Genomic DNA, 22,212 nt, shown 5'->3' on the forward strand with positions numbered 1-22,212 from the left:
CGAGCATACTTCAATCGAATAATACAAAATGTTTATTTAATGGCTGGAAGGCAACACACAGACGTAAGACTTTCTCTTATGTCAACTACAGCATCCAATTCTCACTACCCTTTCTGTGTTTCAGGAATTAATATTATATAAGAAGCTTGAACTTACGTTGGGCTAAGCGTGCCTTAGTAAATGAGACCAACGTGGCAGCTTAACCGGAAGCAGATAGTTTTCATTTCCGTTCATTTTGCTCGATCTTTACTCCCTCCGCTGGGCGTACTTACGTAAAGAGCGCGTTGGCTTTCAGGTGTCTTGGCATTTTCTGCAGAATTTCAACACTTTGATAACCGTCGTTTATTTTCTCACCTGTCGCATGTGAAGTGCAGTATTTTTCCTTTAATTGCGTTTGCAGTTGCAACAGTTATTTCGCACCATTGTTGTTGCACTTGTATTTATTACATAAAGTGTTGCTGGGACTTCAAACAAAGCTATACATTGCTTTCGCATTACCTTGCCTCTCCATACCACGCGCTCTTCGCACTCTCACTCAACACGGCGATCTCTGGTCACCACGATTGTGTGCTCCGACGAGGCCACACGACCTTTCGAGGCATTGCACAAGCTCTGCAGCTGAGGGACCGTGGCGGTGGGAGGAGTGGCAATTAAATATGTAATTGATATTGCTTTTGTTTTTGCCTTTGCCTTTGCACTTACAATTCAGTTACCTGACATTATCATCGGCGATGTGTTAACGCTCTCACAATATGGCCGTTTACTGAGGTGCAGGGAATGGGTGAAGATAAAATTAATTTTCCACGTGGCAGTGCCACATTGCTCATTTGTTGTTGTGCCAACGGCCATGCATCTTTGAAGTGCTCACACTTAGCGAAGTCGTACAACTAGACTTTGACTTTTAATTAATTAAGATAATTGTTGATTGACACTCAAGTAGTTGCAGTCATTGACGATGATTTTTATTTAGTTGCAACAAACTGTTGCACGGTGTACAAACGAGGGCTAAGTTGATTCCAAAATGCTTATAAGAATCTTTAACAGAGCTTTTTTATATGTTTAAAACACTTCGTGAGAAAACAAGCAGCAGAATTACCAGAAAACATCAAACAAGCGAAATTATTGATTCCAAAAGGGTGTTTCGCTTACCAGTCTGCCAGAAACTCCTGCATTTCGTTGAACTTCTTTAAAAAGCATTTGATCCGACCACACATACAGACACAAGTAGGGCTGGAAGGCGTCGACATGAGCTTCGAGCTATTTCAAAATCGCTGAGCTACTTATGCACGCAATCACAAACACACACACACATACACACACACACGTTCGGGGAGGGATAAAGGAAAGCGCTTGATGCACTTGAAGTGCACTTAACAAGCCCTAACAAACTCTTTCGTCTGAATCTACATACACACCGACTTACGTACTCAAAGCTAAACAGCTATTTTGAGTGTGTGTGCGCTTGGCGTATTGCTAAGCACATATTTGCTATGCATTTAAATAGCTACAAATAGCTGTACACAAAATGGTTGTGTGTGTGTGTGTGTGTGTGCAGACTTGAGTAAATGTGTGTGAAGTATTGCAACTTTCGCTTGAATAGTCAATTTTATTGATTGCTAAGAGGAGAAGAGATTTTCACTGAGCTTAAATGGAAGACGCTTAACTATCAAGCGAATATTTTCCTCGCAGGCGAAGTATTTAATTTAATTTTGCAAAAACATTTTAAACAAGAGAAAGCGTTAACATTGACTGGAGTGAATACATACAACAATATACACCCCGCTTCACGCTTTATACAAAAATTTCAATATATAGCGAATTTTCTCATTATTTTCACTCATTTTTGAACAGCTGTAACTTTTTTCACCTTCCCCGAATTTATGTTTTTTTCTGATTAAATGAAGCTTAAAATCCCACCTTTCCATTACTATGTGGTATGACACAACGTGATTGGTAGCACTGGAGATATACGACTGCAACGACATCTATTGAAAAAATACGAAAAGACTTTTTCGGGTACCCAATATATAGGTTATATGACGTTTTCTTCAGGATCGTGGCAAACTTCATGTACAAATACTTCAGGGTATCCAAATTTATTACCTTTTAAGGCTGCATTTTATTTATGAAGAAATAGTCCAGAGATAGATCGCGAACCATTAAACTAGAATTTACTAACTGATTTATTCACATTTTTCGTCAATGTTAGAGACATGATTTATTAGTGAATATACTTGTATAAAGAAAATCCTGCAATTATTGATCTCGCACACCCCCATATCCTTTCAGCGTTGTTTTCTGAAGAAATGAGAGGAAAGGCAGGGAAGCTACTATGCAAAAGGCAACGCATGAAGTCCCATCAAGGCCAGGGTCAAAGTAGTAGCAGCGAACAATGCAACTAGTTAGGCGCGCATCGTATCACTCAGTTGTCGAGCAGAGGCAAAAACACGCTATGCATGTACATAAATAGAACCCAGTTTGCCACTGCATGCACATTAGCGCTCACTTGCTTGCCTCTCGCACTGTGCAACGCACTTAATGAAGCCGCCCAAGCGCGAATGGGACGAATGAACCGAGCGCCCAACAGCGAGGTATTACCAAACAGACCACATTTAAGCCTAAAGTAGCGGCAGAATTTGTCCAATGTTACGCATACGCCGTGTTGTGTCAGCTCAGCCGCCGCCTGGGCAGGTGCAAGCGCCTTAATTGCGAATTTATTTGTGTGCGCAAAACTCCGCTGCTGTCACAGAGCTTACGTGGCGGATTAGGAGGAATTTGAAAATTATTTTTACGGCGGTTTCAATGTGAGCCACGAATTTCCGGGAATTGCTTCGTGTTACTATACGATTTTTGTGTTTCAGTATTTTTGTTTAGTGTTTGTTGAAAATCCAAAAAAATGATGTGTTTCCAAGTGCGAGAAGATCGTCGAATGAGTACTAAATAGAAATATCGGAATATATGGTTTACACGAAGCTTGTCCTAGTGCGCTTTGGAGAGGAGCTTTCAATTTAGAAATTGAAAATTCATAGAATTCTTCTCTCGGGCTTAGAAATACGAGTATATTCGATTGCATGCAAAATTAGCCCTTGTTCATGTGCACTCACAAAAAGTTAGAGAATTATTTAAATATGAAGGTAATTATATTTTAAGATCGAAATTTTAAATAATTAATGTTGTTGCAAAAAGTTGTTAGCTTTACAAGTTAGCCTACAATGCAGCTCGCAGCGGACTTTGTAATTTATTTTTAAATATTTTCCATGTCATTGCGAGTCGCTTTGTCGCACAATTACCGCTCGAGCGTACTCAAGTGTACGCCACAAGGCCAGCGGCTACAAAGCATTGTGGTTGCGCACACGCCTCGCTGACCAGATCTACCCCACATCCACACACACACATCCACGCGCCTTTCCTCAATTATGAGTGTGGTGGTGGATAAGTAGGTGGCTTGTGTTGCCACAACATCTCGGTGGCTCGGTGGCTGCGCTGCATTTTCATGCATAAATAGACACCAAAACGCTGAAGTGGCTCTTAAATCGCAGAGAGATACTTTTCGCCACTTTAGAGCGCAGTCTTCCGCCTGCTTTGGCAGCTTAGCTGCTTTGCTGTCGCAGTTTTCTTAGCACTCGGTTGTTCTTTCAGGATTAGCACTTCAGTGTCGGCGGCAAAAAAAAGATGCGAAAACTTAGCACTCGTTTGTACTCACCGCTTTATTTGCTTTTTCGGCAGCAGTTTATTTTTTATGCTGAAAACGCTTTGGGAGCAACCACCATTCACACGCATTTTATATACCAATATGAGCTTGCCATAAAATTGCGTGTGAAAAACTAGCGATAGTGGAAAAATGCTGGTAGATGCTATACATATGCATATACATGCCAATAATTTTTTGTGATTCCTTGCATAAGAATGCTGAGGAAGTGAAAGAAGCGAAGCGCGACTATGCCTGAATAGGTACACGACAGATGGCGCTATCTTTGTTGCTTGCTTTCAGTAAACCCAGTTGGATTACAGCATAATTTACAGCAATATGCAAACGACCATATTTTTCACCGTGCGCAAAATCTTAGATGTGAGCCTTCACTCTAACGAGAACATCAACCAGCTGGGCAGCGGCACCTTCACAATTAAGGCACCGGTCATTCCAGGTGCATGCCCTCAAATCGAAATCCTTGTTTCGTTTGCCATGGTCGTCATCAAGAGAGACCTCCCCCTCTCACCCGAGACCATTGGGGGCGTTTTTTACGTAGCAGGTCCCAAACCCAGCGCAAAACCCTGTGGAGAGGATGTTCCGCCTTCAAATGGATATTCCTTGGCTACGCAGAGAATACATAGTCTAGGGCCGAAAGCCGAAAGACTTGAGCTATATGTAAAAGAATCGTTTCCCCCAAGGGAATGGCAATCAGAGAAATTTCCTCACTTGCCTGAACTTCTACACATGACTCCATCCTCCAAAGCAAAATATCAATTTTCAACTGATGTGTAGCTCAGGTGTAACCTATACATGGATACAGTTTACAGTTTGAAAAAGCTTATTAGTTAAAGAATTCAAGCAATTTGTGGAAAGAAGGTAGATCGTCTTCGGCTTTCCTTCCACTCTTCCCCCACACATCCTTACATAAACACTCACACACATCGAAGTGACGATATACGCTTAATAGTAAAGGAAGCGGAAATGAGCGAAGAGCGTGATGCCGGAAGTGAAAAACAATAACGCCGCCTACGGTGCCGCTGCAGGAGTGGCTGCCGGCGAAGATGGAAAATGTTGTCTGCATGCAGCAGCCCAACTGCCAACTTGCCACGCGAGTGGAGTAGTCACGTCAGCTAGCAAACCAGCTGGCAGGCAGGCAAGCAAGTAGCCGACCAACCGAGCAGCCAACAATACAAACAGCTTTGCCGCGCTAAGTAGTTGCTACTTGTGCCACAAATGCGCACTTGCAGCAAAATGCTGAAAGCAACTTTAATAGTTGTGCCGCTGTAGATTTCGTGCTGAAGGAGATGGAAGTGACTTGCCAGCGCCATCAGCAGTCGCTTTGTTCTTGCCGCATGCCGCACGCTTTGTTAGTCACACGCCGAGCGAATATTTCCGCTTTCCTCCTTATTGCGAACTGCCGCGCTGTAATGTTTTACTTTCTTCCTCAACTTTGTTGTCTTACATTCTGCATTGTTTTGTTTTTTCCCGCTTTCGTTCTTTTCCCGTGTACTTTTCTTTGAGAAAGTCTCAAGTGTCTCCGCGTTTTGCGCGCCTCGCATCCTTTACACGCCCAGCCCGCGGCTGTGGCCCATGTTTCTGCCTTTCTCACTGATGCTTGTTCTCATATGGGAGCCGCACTCTTTTTGTCTTGCCGCCTTGCCATATTGCCGTTCCGCCGTCTTGCCGCTATGCGACAAAAGAAAAAACTGCGGCGACATTTTATGGGCCACCGAAAAATGACAGCAATGGTATGGCTGGTGCGCAGAAAACCATCTCGCTGTAATTCTGCGCTATATTATACAACAACAACAAAAATAATTGCAATAAAGCACCACACGGCAGTAGCAGCAACACTACGCGCGGCACATACACGCAAAATAAAGAAACCCGAGAAGAAGAGCCAGAACATGGGGCACGCACGGAGCAGCAGCTCGTTGGTCGGGCGGTTTATTTATGGTGGAAGTGATTGCGTGTAATTGCAAAAATTGCGTTAAATTATTGAAACGTACGCAACGAGCCAGCAGGCCAAAAGACAGGGAACGAACACTACAAAATTACAACAACGCAGAGAAGAGCAAAGTGAAGAAGGAGAATGGCGGCTGATATACACTTACTTCCCAGCAGTTGGAACTACCATGAAGCCTTTGTGAAGACACTGAAAAAATGAAAAGTTTCAATCTGCCCAAAATATATAGAACTTTATTTAACTGAAATATTTAAGAGAAGTCCTTGAGTAATGAATCAAGCCTGCCAGATTTCAAATGGAATCAGATTCTATTTGGAAAGTTTAGGCATTTCGGCCCTTGTTAGGTTTTTAGAGGATGTTCTAACAAAAATTCTAATTTATTATTGGTAATTTGAAAGTTCCATAAAGCGGCCAATAAAAGTATGGACGTTCGTGTGACTATCTTTCGTAGATACAATGAATCTAGGTCACATTTTCGCTGTTGGAACTTTCTTAGTCTTCCCGGAAATACCAACCGAAGCATCCCCAGAATACTGACGACATTTTCAATTTAACTCTACACATCGAACATTGTAAATCATTTTAATTGGATTTGTTCTGTAGCGAGAAAAAATTGCAAATTGAGGCTATGAAATCCAAATGAAGGGGACCGACCTTCAGGTGTGTGTGGCAAAGAGTTCACGCAACGTCGAAACGAAAGTGGCAAGGTGCCAAAACGGACCACACACGTTATCCAACTTATTTCGGTGGCCACATACACACAACAATACAAAAGTAAATATATTTAATCCGCCATACATATGTGGCTTAATGAATTGCTCCGAAGTGGAGCATACTTCGTTGGTGCGCTTTCGCCCGTCTTTCCGCCATCGCCGAAATTAAAACAATAAACTTTTTGCGCACCAATGAATTTCGGACTCAACCGCTTTCGCAATTAATTTCTGCGACGATAAATGGAAATTGTTTAATAAAATTATAAGCAGTTAAATATTATGCGCATATCAATTTCAAATATTTGGAGTAATCGAAAAAAAATTAATTGAAAATATTTAAATTATGAATGCTATTTTCAGATTTCAACCTCTGTTAAAAAAAAGATAATGGGGAAACAATGTAATACTGTGGGCAAAAAAATAAAACTTTTTAATTTAAATTTTGCGCGATTTTTTTTTTTTTTTGGTAATTACTATCAGTGACATTGGAGCTTATATTTCTGAAGTATATAAATTGCATTCGCCGATTTTTACAATGAGTGAAATTATTCAACAAAGAAGTTCCATTAAATTTTGTGTGTGGGACCAAATTTCTGGTGCCGAAACGTTCATAATGTTGGAAAAGGCTTTCGGTGACAATTGTTTATGGCGAGCAAGTGTTTTTGATTGGTACAAATTATTCAAAGAGAACGCGTTCACGACGAACCACGTCCAGGACGACCATCTACATCAACTGATGACCAACACGTCAATAAAATAAAGGAATTGGTGCTTGAGAATTGATGATCAGCAGTCAGAGAGAGGCATCGTTAGAATATTCCAAGGATCATTGTGAAAGATTATTTGAACCTAAGAACAGTGAAAGCATGATTGGTTCCTCTCGCTCACTCAATTTTTCCGAAAAAATGTGAAATTATGCTTTCAGAATCCCAGAATGTCACGAAACGGATTATTAGTAATAATTTATTACTGGCGATGAGTCTTGGATCTATGCTTACGATCCGTGGCAAAAGTGAGCCAAATACTCAAAAACCACGTCAAAGCAGGTAAAAAATGAGTATTATACGTCCTTTTCGCGAAAGTATTCGTAAAAAGTGGCCAGAGTTAACTCTGTGTTTTTGAACCACGATAATGCACCGTCGCATACCACATTGATTCTTTGTGAGTTTTTCGTCGAAATTTCAACCAATATCGTGTCGCAACCACCGCATTCGTCTCATTTAGCTTCACGTGACTTCTGACTATTCAGCAAATTCAAACGACCGTTCCGAGGAAAGAGTTTTGAATCAACTGCAAACATTAAATGTGAACCGCTGCGCGCACTAAAGGCTATTCCGAAATAACTATTTCGAGGCAGACGTTGGCACCAGTGTATTGGGACCATGGAGGATCATTTTGAATGGGACGGCCCTGACTTTGAAAAAAATAAGAATTTTGAAATTATGAATTTTAGAATCATGAAGCCTTACTATTTTTTACACATTGTAATAGTGTATTCAGGTCAGATTTTTACGATATTAAAATTTGCAATTCGTTTTACTGGTTTAGTCGAAATAGAAAGCTATAACGGTTAACTTGTTTAACTGAAATCTGGCACTGAGATCAAAGCAATGTATTCAACCAATGTCAGTTTCGGTTAAGTCTTTGTCAGCTAGATGTTATTTCAAGTGTGGTTAGATACTCATCGACTAGCTTTGAACTTGACTAGCTTTTGAGCGCAACGCCTCTCTACCGACTTCTGCCATCCACATATCCCTTTTTGGTACGTGAGCAGAGAAAAATTAGCCACAAATAGCCTCCGCGACGCAGTTGTTAAAGTTTTCTGCAAAAAATGTTGACATGTCCTTGTTGAACCCCTTCATATACCCAATTTTGCTGAACCTTTTAGGGCATATTTCATCTACCATCAATGTCCACGGTTGCTATGTTTAAATGGCATTAACTGCTATTATTGGTGCACCGGAGATACCGCTAAGAGTCACTCTTTGAACAAGTTCAAGCTCTCTAGCAAGTGTTAACTTTTCAAGTGCCATCCACATAAATATACACCATAGAATATTTATGGCATGAGTAAGTTTTAGTAGAGCCAAAACACTACCTTTGCTCACATTTTCCCTGTAGCTTCCCTACAACCTTCTTTCCACTCTTCTCAATATTTGTTCTCCATGAAAGCTTTTTATCAAAGAAACATTTTGAAGACGAGAGCCTAAGAATAAGAGGAGAGGAACCTCTGGAATTTTATGCCTCCTGATATATATTATAAAATCATTTCAGGTTTACTTGGCTAAGACGCTTCTATTGGCCCAGTTTGATACCACGCTGACGTACCCTTGTATGAACTTGTAGACTTAATGCATATGCCATACTCTTTCAATATAACCTGCTCTTATTCTACTCCTCTTCAGAGAGCTATTATATTATTTTTAGATGCAAAAAATTTAACTTTTTATGCTTGTACTATAACAACAACAAAATTTTCACAGGCGAAATTCTATTTTATTATTTTTAAAACCGCAATGTGAATTACAAATACAAAAACTTCGTCCAACACGCAATCAAAAATGAATTTTAAAATCATTTATTTGTCGCCTCGTTTTATATGCCAATTCTCGTTTATTCCCTCACTAACCATGGAAGCGCAAATTTAAATATAAAAGGATCAATTCATTTGGCTCATTAAACGGCATAATGTCCCGTTTAAAATTACAATCATTTTTACAAAAGCAAAATTACTTGTGCCACACACAGTTCACGTGGCTACGCTCGCATACAACACCATCTACATTTGCACGAATGTGTGTACGTGAAATAACTGTGTACAGTTAGCACTTCGTCCAATAGAAAATAATGATCAGGCGGATTTATTCATAAAATTTCATCGCATTTTGCAAATTTTATTTTCGCACATAATCAAAATCATTTACAAGCTACATATGTACCATATATTATATAACGGGTGATTCAAGTAGGGGTACTTTTTTCAATATTCTTTTATTATGCGTGATTCGTGTCTAGCTGTCATGTTATTTTTGGATAATATTTGACCGAGTAGACCAGGACCAGCACGCGGTGAAGAAAATACAGCAGCCATAACTGAGACTGTACACAAAGACCGTGGAGAGTCGATTTGACGCAACACCTAAAACTGCTCAACCTTTCAAGTGACATCGATTCGCTCTATGGGCCCTTGAAGGGTTCCAAGAAGATCCGACGTTTTCAGCTATTTCTGGTTCAATGGGTATGTAAACCAGCAAAATTGCCGAATTTAGGACGAAGAGAAACCTGAAGGGATTCAAGAGCTGTCATTTCATCTAGAAAAGACGGTTTGGTGTAGTTTCTGAACCGGTAGAATCCATATTTTTTCAAAATTGAAGCCGTTGAGAATGTAACCGTGGATGACGACGCTATCGCGCCATGATAACCGACTATTTAATAATTGAAATCGAAGCTGGTGATCTCGGCGACATTTGGTTTCAGCAAGTCGGCGCCATTTCCCTCACATCGCATCAACCAATGAATTTATTAAAAGAACACTTCTGTGAGCAGATATTTTCACGTTTTGGGCCAAACCGATTGATCGTGTGATATCACACCGTTAGACTTTTCACTGTGGGGAATAAACTCTAAGGTATATGTGGACAATCCCGCTTCGAATCGAGCCTAGAAGCAAAAAATCATGTTCACATCACGTGTGTCACTCGCAAGTTACCAGCTAGAACAAGTCATCGAAAACTCAACGGATGGACAGTATGAGACTTAGCCGCAGCCAACATTTGAAAGAGATAATTTTCAAAAAAAATAGATGCCATAGAATGTTCTTTTCGAATAATAATAAACATGCCCAATTGAATTTGAAGTTTCTTTGTTTGTTCTTTAAAAAAGTAAGAAGCATCAAAATGGATCACCCTTTATAACATATAATATGTACCAATGCATTAACGAGTAAAGCGTATTTGCTTGTGTGTGCGGTTCGGGCCATACTTTCACTCCAACTTTCATCGAATTACGGGGTGGTTATTGATTGACTGCCTGAAGAGTTTTTAATATCAGATATTTAGCGTTTGAGTCCCGTTACCACAATCAAGTCGCACGCACAAACACTGTGCTCCGGCCGCCGCTCATGAAAACTCAAATTAAATAAAATGAAGGCTCAAAACCGCATGTTTTTCTTCTGCGTTCAATTTTAATGGTGTCGTGTTAACACTTGCCACAGAAATACATACATACACACGCACACCACTTTGTTAGCCTAATAGACTGAGAATACTATTTGTAATCGGACTTGTGAAATTATTTTATTATTTTTTTGTGTGTAACCACGGAAAAAAGGCGTAACTAACACCTGTAACTTCTGAAGTCTCGAAAGTGTCTGTGTAGTTCCTTCGCAGCCTTCATCTCGAACAGTAAAGCATATATAAGCGTTCTTTTCAGTAGGAAATCCAAATAAAGACGCAAAGAGGGTCCATCTAATCTCAGTCCTAACCAGATAACGATACTTGAACATAGTGTTATCAACCCAATCTGTATCTACATCTCCCCATTTTCCATAAAGAACACATTTTTTTTTACCAGGAATGTATCATGTTGCTTAAATGAATGTCAATTACGCCGTTAGAGAAAAAAATGTCTATCAATCCCATATCCCACTAGATATTCTTCGTTAAGACAGCAGACAGCAAATTGGAAGCGTTTAGTGTGATTTCCTCGAGCAGATACAAAATATATCTCACTTAGTTGCCGATACACACCAATAATATCATTGATATTTAATTTAAGAAAGCTTTGATAAACACTTATGGTTTCTTATCCGAAATCGTTAATCAAAAGTGAATGTATTTGTGGGACATAACTCATAGAGTCCATTAGCCCTTCATTCAATTCTCGAACATAATCCTTTTATTCATAATTACAGCTCAGAAATGCCTTCGCATGCTAATACACCCACACAGCGGCACTGAATTGAGCCAGCGAAATCGAACAATCTGCCATTGTTGGCTATGGCATTGTTTGTTGTAGAATGCGACCTGTCGCCAATCGCGTGTTAATTACAATTCCCATTAAACGCAATATAATATAATTGAATTCCGAATATGCGCAAATGTCATGACCCAATTTGGAGGAACAAATATTTATGCCACGAATTAGTCGTGGCTCCGCGGTGTGTGTGTATGAGTGTGCGTGTGCGCCTTTGCGTGGATAAACCAATCGTGCGTAAACCCCAGAACGTTAAATGCGAACATTTACCAACACTTGCCACACATAGTACACACAACCACAGTGCTACTTGCATAGGTAGATATGAATATGGATGCACATACAATATATAAGCGAGCGAATTGCAGAAGATTTCTGCGAGACTTTATTGAATTTCCATTATCTAATTTCGCTTTTCTTTACTTTTTCCAGACACTCGCGCAAATGGCAGCTCTGGCGTATGTGGGTCCCGTAGCCCCACGGCGGCACACACAGAAATACAATGAAGTCGACAACCCTGCACCTACCTTCACCCCCTCATAACGGTATTTGTGGAGAAGCCAAAAGAAAGGTCAAACATTAACCGGATGTCAGATAACGGGATACGAAAAAAGTGGAAAAATAAAATCAGAAAATGAAATTTAAAATGCAAATAATAACAGCGAAGCGATAATACCAAAACGAAATTTGCTATAACTTTAAGTGAAAACAACGTAGGGTATACAACAACAATGGATAACAAATTTTATACAGTGAAAACGAGAAATCGACAGGGAAAATATCATTCTTGTTTACATAGGAACTTAAAAAAACACATTTCCGCCTATAACATCCATTCTCCGGACATGTCTTGTTTTATATGCTCGCTGATTAAGATTAACGTCCCGGTTCTATACACATCGCTTTTAAGGTCGGGTTCGGTCTGACATGAAACAGACCCTTACACAAATCTTCAATAAGTTTATGGCATAACTCTGATGAGCATTCCATTAACAGAAGCACAGTTCTGACACAATTCTTTCAGGTAGTCTAAAAAGTTTTTTCGTATTTCTAATCAAACTGCCAACTTATTCTTTTTTATATTTATTGTATAATGAACCAAATATGTACCATTTGCCTGACCACTTTTTGCCATTTGTCCATTATTCCTTCAGTGTAAAACTGCAACAAGTAATTTTTACAGGGCTTTAAGCCAATTTTGCTCCATTAAGAGAGTTCTGTATTGACCGAAACAAATGATAGTCCGATGGTGATTGGACCAATGACTTTTTTGTAATGTAACTTTTTTTCAACTTCCCCGAATTTATTTTTTTTTTTTTGTTGGTTAAATGAAACTTAAAATCTCATCTTTCCACACTCTATGGTATGACTCAATGTGATTGGTAGCACTGGAGATATACGACTGCAACGACGCTATTGACAAAATACGAAAAGGCTTTTTCGACTACCCAATAAATATAGGTCTCTTTGTTGTATGGTATACAATTCGCTCGAATCTGCAAGAATTTATTAAGCGCCAGAGAATTAATAATCCCACTCTTTGCCATAGGAGCGAACTTTAAGCCAGCGACCAGGGCTAACCCGTCAACAAAGAGCGAAGTAATACAATATTGCCGGGTTAATATTACAAAGGTAACCTAGCGCTACACAGCGGCAGCGAAGCAATCAACGCTGCGAGCAGCGTAACAATAAGCCCGCCGAAACAAACCCTAAAGGAACAACAACAAAATGAAAAGTGCAAAATATAAAAGAAACTTTGCAGAGCGAAAAGGGTTGCGCCGTAAATTCACAAGCGTCAGTTCACGTGACAAAAGCGTTGCGGCGTATTCCTTTTTGCGCGTGTGGTTGTGTGTGTGTGTTTCGTGCGCCAACAGCTGTCTGTCGTCACTCGACCGCTAAGTGGAGCATTTGCTGGCAATTTGCGTAAAGCGCCGCCACGCGCAACAGACCCGCACCAACACATGCACGCAAGGCCTACAGCAAATGCATGTACATATACATGTATATTCATGCTTATGTATGCGTGTATGCGAATACATGTCGCCACAAGCAGTGTTATTGGAGTGCGTTCAATTCAGCACTTTCATCCACTCATTGCAATGATTGGCGTCCACTTGCGAAATGTGGCCAACTCATTGAGTGAGCGATTCACGCACACACAAGCACAGCGCGCTTAAGTCCTTTGTTGGCGCGCCTCCTCAATGTTGCCGCAATTGCTGTGTAACGGTGCATAGCTGCCAATTGTGGCGCTCGTTTGTGATCATTGTCAACACTTTGTTGTTATTGTAGGTATCGGTGCTTTTGATGATATGCGCGAAAAGTAAGCTACCGTCGCTCTGGCAATGCAGGGCGTATACGTAACCAATTCGTTTGAAAAAAAAATCACTTTAAGTGTTACATAGTACATATGTATGTGTATGTATTGTTCGTGTAAAAATGTACGTGTGTGTGTAGGTCATGCCGAAAACTTTAACGCATCTGGTTAACCTCATGAATCCGCTAAAAACGCAATAGATACAAAAGAAATTGAATAAAAAAGTGAGCGAGTGAAGCGAGTGCATAAAGTGGAAAGATAGCAACGGTAACGGTGGTTGTCGCAACAACAACGGCGCGCATCGGCAGTCTCGCAAATATGTCAAAACTTAAAGGTGAGTCACAAAAAATCGAAAAATTTCGAAATCTACTAAGCTGAACTAAAAACCGAAAATTATTTGAAAATAAATTGAAACTGGAATGCCAGGAAGCTCAGAGAACTGTATGAGATTTATTGAACTCAGAAATACGAAGAAAACGATTTTACTAAAGCAGAATGTAAAAAATGGATAGAATAGACCCAAACATTATCCAGAACCATCTTTGAAGAATAAGTAATCAACTATACCAAAGTTTTGACTATGAAGTCACATTGTCAAATCTAGTTTAAAATTTTAGTTTCCGCCTTTAAATAGGTAGGTCATTGTCTTATAGAATATTCAAATGTTTTTTCAATTAGACAACTTTGGTAACTATGAAAAACCGCAACACTTTCGTCATTTCTATTTGGCAGTAGATACTAGAAAACTACTTAATTATTTTTACTTTTTTTGACTTAGTTTTAAAGAACAAAATCATGGACAATCGCCTTGAACGCATGATTTTATTCCCACAAATATTAAAAATATATTTTTTGCCAGCTTTATGCAAGTTCACCCCACAGTGGACCTATTTCCTGCAACTAGCCGGAAACTAAGACCGGAAAAATCCCTTAACGCCAACAAATACATTTAAAAACACAAATTCTAAAATATTCAGTTAGTTTCGACGCACAGCTGCAGACAGGGATGAAATTTCGTCCTTTTTCCATTCAAGGCAGCAGCAACTAGCAGAAACGCCAACACGCTCCGGTGAATTTACAGCATTTGAAAATAATGCATGTGTGCGTGTTGCCCTGTCAATTTGTGGCTGCACAGAAACGCAAACACACACACACACATACATCAGAGCTCAGCCACAAATGAAAGATTAAAGTCAGAAATTTCCTATTTCGGCTGGCATAATTCCCCAAAATGTTGGCAAAATCGAGTTTGTTTTACTTCTGCACATCTTCCGGTCAGTGGCGGCACGCTGGTGCCGAGCCAAAAGTACAAGTTTAACCCGAGCCAATAATTTGTGGTTATAGATATTTTTTGAAATAGAGAAGAATGAAAACTGAAAAGAAAGCTTGTTTGGGAAAGAATAGAAAGTATATCAAAAATGGATAGATGACAATTGAGTGTGTACAGTGCAGCCTATAAAAAGGTGAAATATTGTATTGATTTTATTTCTTTATACTTGGGTCCTTTTTGCTGTTGAGAATCAACAACAGACCAGGCTCCCCCACCAACTGCTTTAGTAAAGGTAACCTTTTCCAAATATTCGCATGACTGTCTCTATCGACTCACTGTGCGAGTTCGAGCAAATAAGCCTCAGCCATGTTTGCAGGTACAACAAACAACCAGCGTTTGTGAAAAGTTGTCGCTTTCATTTCAGTTTAGTTCTATTCTTGTTATGAGAGACGCTGGTAGGAAGTGTAGGCGAAACTCCTACTTCTACTTGCACCAAGTCTATTCAAGTCTCATTATTTGCAGATGCGCACGACTACATTTTCATTGCGGACGGCAGCGGCGGCGGCAGTAGCGCGTACGTCTTCTCCGCCAGCGTCAACGCAGAGCGGCTCAGCACCGCTGGCAGCTACAGCCACAAACGCAGCAATAGCAGACACCGCACCCACAGGCGCACGCCCATCGGCGGCGCGCCTACAAAACGGCCCAAAACATCGCCATCAACACCGCCACCGCCACCACCAACACATAATATGCTTCCATTTAGCTTCCAGCAACAACAATACGAAGAGCAACAAGAAGACAGCCTGCAGCAGCGAATGGTTGCGAAGGCGTTCAACGTCACCACGACCACTGCCACAGCCGTGGCGGCGACGACAGCCGCCATAATAGGATTTGGGCTCAGCACGGTGGGCCACGCCGCCCACAACGCATTAGGGAGCAGCCGCAGCAGCCACGCAGACAGCAGCAATCATAATTTGCAGCAAATGCCGCGACAACAACAACATCTCCATCGACATCAACATAGCATGGCGGCCGCCGCCTCCTTCGCCACGTCACCGCTTAGCGCCACCCTCACCACAACTGCCACCACAGTGCTGACCGCTGCCAAGGCGGCTGCCACAGCGACAGCAACGACGGCTGCGGAGAACCTATTTAGCGGCGTCGCCGTCGGCCTTGGCGCGATGCTAATCAACGACACACTGCTGCTGGACACCAGTGGGAACGGCACGAGCGTGCTCTTCGCCAACGACGACGACGATGACGTCGACAACAACGGAAGTGACCTTATCAATGGTAGCATGGTGAATCTCACCAGCGGCAATGCGACCGTGGGCGACGAGGACTTCGGCGAACTGCTGCGTATGGGCAGCACGTCGGTGGTGCTGGGCCTGCTGATTCTCATCACAATAATTGGTGAGTAGTGCAGCTAACTCTTACAATTCAGAAATTAAAAATTAGAACCGCTAGCGTAGGCACGCGTCTGTGTGTGTGTAGCCTGCCGACTAATAGCCACGTCATTCATATTCGCTTTTGAAGTGAAATTTAATTAATTGCTTTTCGCACTTTTAATGAAGTCAATGCATCGTAAATGCGAAGAGAAGCAAATTAAACTTGAATAAAGGCGCCGAGGCCGCGAGTTGCGACCGCCGCAGTTCAGCCACCAGCATCGCCTCGCATAAGCAGAAAGTTGTTGCTGACAGTTGTCATTTCGACTCGTTTCACTTTCGCATTTATTTGCATTATTGTCGTTGTTGTTGTTCTACGCAAATTAAAAGTTGGCATAAGCCATGCCAACGACAGCACTTCACCTTTGAACTTTCACTTATTCAGTTGGGTATTTTCGCGCAAGCAACAACTGCAACACACAGGGCCGCGGTGGCGCGGCGGAAATATGCAAAATTTATGCAAACTTTGACTGAAAGTGAGAGGGCAAGCAAATAGTTAGCGGCGACTGCTTTTAGGAAATGATATGCCTCTGGGTGACACTTGACAAGCGCCGCCCTGCAAGGCGCCGTCGGAGGTGAAAAGTGTTTTCCCCCACCAATTAAGGCTTTTGAAGTATCTTCAAATGTTTAAGCCACAAAACGAACCGTTTTCTTTTGGGGGAGGCCTCTAAACGTACATATGTGTGCTCTCCTGTATATCTAGTATAAGATTTTATGGAACAAAAGATTAATTAGAACTTAGTTCTCAGCATAAAGTCTCTGCGAAAGAATCAAAATTTAAAAAGTTGTCATTGGAGCTCCAGCTTTGGAATAAGTTTCAAAAGAATGACACACGATTCATGAATTTAATGCTGAAAACCCATTATGAGTTAATGAATTAACTTTCCAGGAAAAATTTATCTAAAATACCATAAGATTTTTGAAGACAGAGTCTGATTTTAAACAGCTTATTTATTCTCTCTCACAATGCCCCAAACTAAATTCTAGAATTCCAACCCTTTCCAATTAATAGGAGATGTTAGAAATCTCACTACATCCGAGCAGCTAAAAAAGCATAGAAAATAAAAAATGCACTCCTTGCAAAATTGTCTCCTATAAATTTTCTCTGAATTCTCAGTCGCTCTATTAAAATGTCTAACAATATGTCAAGCAGATAATAAAAGCACAGCTTCACCAATTTTTCTTATATTTTTTTGAAGAATTCATTTGAACTGTCATCCCATCACAGAATAAATTGACAAGCAAGCAGTGAGCTGAGCAAATATCTAACACACCACAAATTTGCACACACCCTGGAGGAAATCGCACAAGCCACGAACACTTAACACTTTTGCGAATTCCTGCTAAGAATAACTTTAGTATATGAATATAACCTCGGTCTTAACTTATTGATAATTTGGGGGTCCAAAACGTATCTTTTAAAAATCGCGGCAAACGCAGGCATCCGTAAGGATAACCACTCTTCATGGATCTCGTAACTGAATTTCATCTGGCATCGCAAAGGGCCAAAACTGGTCTATGCGTGACACATTAGCCTACCAGACTAACCTAACCTAATTTATAACCTGGAAGTAAACTGCTAATTTTGCTTGTAGTTGAGAACTCTCTTTCTCTCGTACTTGTTAACTATCAAGGCAGCTACCAAGACCTGACACGGACTTAAAAGGGTTATCGCAGACACAAAACTTCGGGATCTCTTCACTTGGGAAAAGTATCAATATTAGTGGTAAAAGTCTTAAACCAACATTCTGAACTCAGCATTTCTCTGCTGGGCATCTATTTAAAGTGTTAACTTACTCATGTGTATACAACCCCGCCTTTATGCACGTCTATCCAATCGTGTATGCATATTCGTTTTTGTGCGTTTTGTTTTTTACTTTAACGAGGCAAAAACAGGGGTTACACTATAAAATTAGAAGCAAGACCTCAAGAATTTAACGGATCTCCAAATCCATTGTCTCATTTGAACAAAATATTTTCTTCAATTTTCTTTGTATCGTTTGTACTGTTAAGTTTTTGTTTAATTATTGCTAAATATTAACAGGCCACACCCCGCATGCATATAACGCATGTTTGTGTCTCTCTAAATAGCCCAATTTATGAAAAATGCTAAATTATATGCTTCAATTGACACGAGAGTACTGCGGCTCAGATGAAGCTGTGGGCAATTCTTAACGCAAATCGCAACTCAAGCGGTGCGGAAAGGGTGTAGGTGTTTACAAACACATAAATGGTGAAAACCAGGCTGGCACAACTACTTGCCAAACAATTTCGAATATTGAAGATTATTCAAAAACGCATACGCACGCTGTTCACACTTACAAGCACATGAGTAAGAATTTGCAAGCAATTCAATTTATGGGCCATTCAAATTTGAAGGAAAGCCTTTGCTCTTTCCGCTTACTACTTCATCGAGTTTCACACTTCAAAGGCCAGCGCAGCTTTAACCTTTTATATATTTTCACTAAATTACTCGATTTAAATTGTTGTGCAATTTATAAAAATTTAACAAGTATGAATATAAGTGAGGTTATAAGCGAACGTTTCATACTCTTGCAACTGGAAAAGATTAGAGCCAGGGAAGTATCGTCAGGTATTTAAGGCCTGTTAGTTATATGGAGCTAGGGTAAGTTTTCACCCGATTTTATTAATTCTAAGCACAGATATTCACGGTTATAAGAAAAACACGCTATCTCACTTAAAAAAAAAAACTCACTGGCTGCAGCATAAAGTCACCCGTAAGTTCGAAATTCTTTATAGTTATTAGTTATATAAAAGTTAAGAGAAGTAATGGCCCGAATCAACCCATTTGTTGTACACAGAGACATGACTACCAGGAAAGGATTATTTTCGAATTTCAATTAAATATTGATATTTTCGGTCAAAAGTCGACTATAAGTACTAGGAGCGGAATTTTTGGTACCTAAGTACCCAACTAAAGTTAAATATACTCAATATTTTAAATTATGAAATTTATTTGCTTCGGAGCACAAATACTAAAATATGTCGAAATTGAGTATCAGCAAAGAAATGAATTGCTGCTGCTTAACTACATTTCAAGTATACGTACTCCTTTGTATGTACATCATTTTACTCATGCTATAAGCGCGCTCTCTTATTTATTAATTCAACAGCCTTAACAGCAGTTAATGTGAATAAGAAAATAAATATGGCAACGTCATGTACAAATTTGTATACTTCGTAGTGCAGTCAAACCTGGATATGTGCCACCTATGCCCTACTTAAGAGAAAAATTGTTTTTCTGGGGTCTTAGCCTTGGACCATCAACTTAGGCGCAAAAAGCGATGAATTCTGAAAGCTTAAGTCAATGATTGAATGTCGTAAAATAGCCATCTTAAAATAAAACAAACGTTTTCTTAAGTGGCAATTTCCCTTATTGTGCAAATTTGTTAGAATTATCCAACTCTACTAGGCACTTTGAAGCATAAGAAATGTTCAAGAACCAGTATGTAGTCGAACAGGAATTGTTTATACAAAGCTTCCTGTTATCAAGGCTTGACTGTATAAAAATTTATATAGCCTTAAAGTATCACAGATCTCCATTAAAACAAGCACCAGTTGCATCCAAGGATATTGATATCAATATTGCCACAAACTCCATCATTCCTCATGCCCAGCTGCAGCTGTGTTGGTGTGAGCGTGCGTGTAAATAACAGTAAATTTATGATGTATAAAAACGGCTTTATTGTGGATTATTGGAAATAATTTCTTTGCATCAGCGAGTGTGTATTTGTCACGTAAGCAGAGTAGATGATTCTTGAACACTTGTTCAACAACAGACACCCAGGCATTGAAACACACACACATACAAATACAATATTTAAGCTTATTCTTTTTGATTTATTTTGTGTTTGGCATTCAATAAATACTTTTTAGGTTTAATTTCTCACTACACCCTTCATGCACACAGCCTCCTATCTGCTGTTTGCTCTTTAGTAGTCGCTTGCGGTTGGGGCATGATAGGTTCCGAGAAGTATGCGCGCCATTTAATTCCCTTCAACAATGCTTTGCAAGCCAACTGAACTGTAAGGGTGACTTTTGCATTCAAGAAAAATAAAATTTGCACAAAATTATAGGAAAGCATTCGAAATAGATGCTTATGATGAAGCATTCACTAAGCTCGAAAATTCTATAATGCGATTGAGGAGAAAGCTGGACTTTTAAATGAAATACTATATATAACATTTAACTCTACTGCGCCAACCATTCTAGATTATTCTTAACTTTTTTTTGAGACATCGCATATGTCTCCTGACTAGAGAGCGAGCTAACTCTATGAATATCGCATGAATTCGCAACATCCAAGCGAAAGAATCTTTGCTGGTATCTGTATATTTATAAACTTTTTCAATATGTCCAAAAGTTCACTTACAGATACATCTAAATGTATGTAAAACTCACTGTCCTTGACACCGCGAATTGAGCAGCCCCATAATGACCACAAAAGCTGGCCAGCAGCTGTTGCCAATGGCCGCAATACAAATCTTTTATGACTTCATCGCAGACAAAACAAAGCACAATAAAGAAAATGTATAATCAGAAGACGAAATCAAAAGCAACAAAAAAGAGCTTTTAAATGTATAAAGTAAATTTCCGTTATTCAGAGTATTTATTAAAATTGAAGGAAAAAATAGCTTCTGCAAACATTTTTGAAATGTTCATGTTATTCCAGGAATAATAAAATACACTAATTTGATCAGAATACAAATTCAAGCTTTACTCGGAATCCAGGTTCCAATCACAAAACTATATCAACTCCACGGTCGAGACATTCTTGGATGTATTTTATATACATAAATGAAGCAGGGCCGTAATAGTTTTGATCTTCCCCCTCATATCTCGCGTCCTAGGCTCATCACATCTTGTCCCGAACTTGGACTTTGTGCAAATTGAACATAAAATACACTCCCCCAATCTGTCAAACTTTCTGAAACGCTTTAAATAATTGGATGAAACTAAGTTCTGTCAAAGCACATCCGGCCACCTGCAGGTATATAAATTATAGTGAAAGTAGATGAGGCTTGCGAAGAAGCCGCACCGAACCACTGATTCCTTCTTAGAAATAACTTCCTTAGAATTCCATTTATTTGAACACTGTAATCCAAATAAAGTTGTGGGTGATAAAATAGCACAAATCCACAAAAGCAAAGAACTGTTCCAACAACAACACACACTGCGCAGAGATGGATTATCTAACTAAAAATGTAGCTGGAAGCGTTCGGACGGAAGAATGGAAAGAAAGAAAACAAGCAGCTTTATGTTTTGCGCTTAGCGTCAAGTAACAGGTAACAACAACAAAAACGTACAATTGATGCCTAGCAGAGAATGCAACAAATTGCAGAAGCCACTGAAAAGAAAATGGAAGAAATAAGACACAGCAACGCCCAGTGAGGCTTGCTCGTTCAAAAGCAAAGCAAAACGAACGAAAAAAGGCAAACAAAACACGGCAGAAGAAGGCAAAACAAGGAGCAAAAAGTGCGACTAACTGGTGACAACAGAATTCAAAGTAGAAAGAAATCAAATTGAAAGGACAACAACGCAAAGATTGTGCGCCAGAAAATGGACAAACTGTAACAAGAGCCGCAGTTGCCAAGAACCAAGAAATGGCGCAATAGTTTCGTTTTGCTTTCACTATTTGCTTTGCCTTATTCCGCCACTTCTCCACTCCAACCGTTTACAGCTAAGCACATGTCCAGCGGTTGTTGCTGGTGAAAACAAGTTTGCGAAATCAAAAGAAAAAATCTAGTCCGACTAAAAACGTTGGGAGAATGGAGAATAGAGAACGCTGAATACATTGAAGCCATGCACAAAGCGACGT

General features: G+C 40.0%; 1 protein-coding gene across 2 annotated transcripts in view; it reads left to right on the forward strand.

The window, feature by feature from the left end:
- Window positions 1-22,212, forward strand: part of LOC105230555 (5-hydroxytryptamine receptor 2A) — a 132,571-nt gene that overhangs the window by 38,402 nt on the left and 71,957 nt on the right. The window contains exons 2-4 of one of the 2 annotated variants that reach the window (XM_049452188.1): window positions 11,777-11,915; window positions 13,799-13,992; window positions 15,451-16,341. In XM_049452188.1, the coding sequence (XP_049308145.1) occupies window positions 13,977-13,992; window positions 15,451-16,341 (907 nt within the window). In that variant the 5' untranslated portion in view covers window positions 11,777-11,915; window positions 13,799-13,976. The remainder of the gene's footprint in view (window positions 1-11,776; window positions 11,916-13,798; window positions 13,993-15,450; window positions 16,342-22,212) is intronic. The other variant, XM_011211374.4, reaches the window with a different exon arrangement.

The sequence above is a fragment of the Bactrocera dorsalis genome, chromosome 3 (genome assembly GCF_023373825.1).
Source record: "Bactrocera dorsalis isolate Fly_Bdor chromosome 3, ASM2337382v1, whole genome shotgun sequence".
In the NCBI taxonomy this organism is placed as follows: Eukaryota; Metazoa; Arthropoda; class Insecta; order Diptera; family Tephritidae; genus Bactrocera; species Bactrocera dorsalis.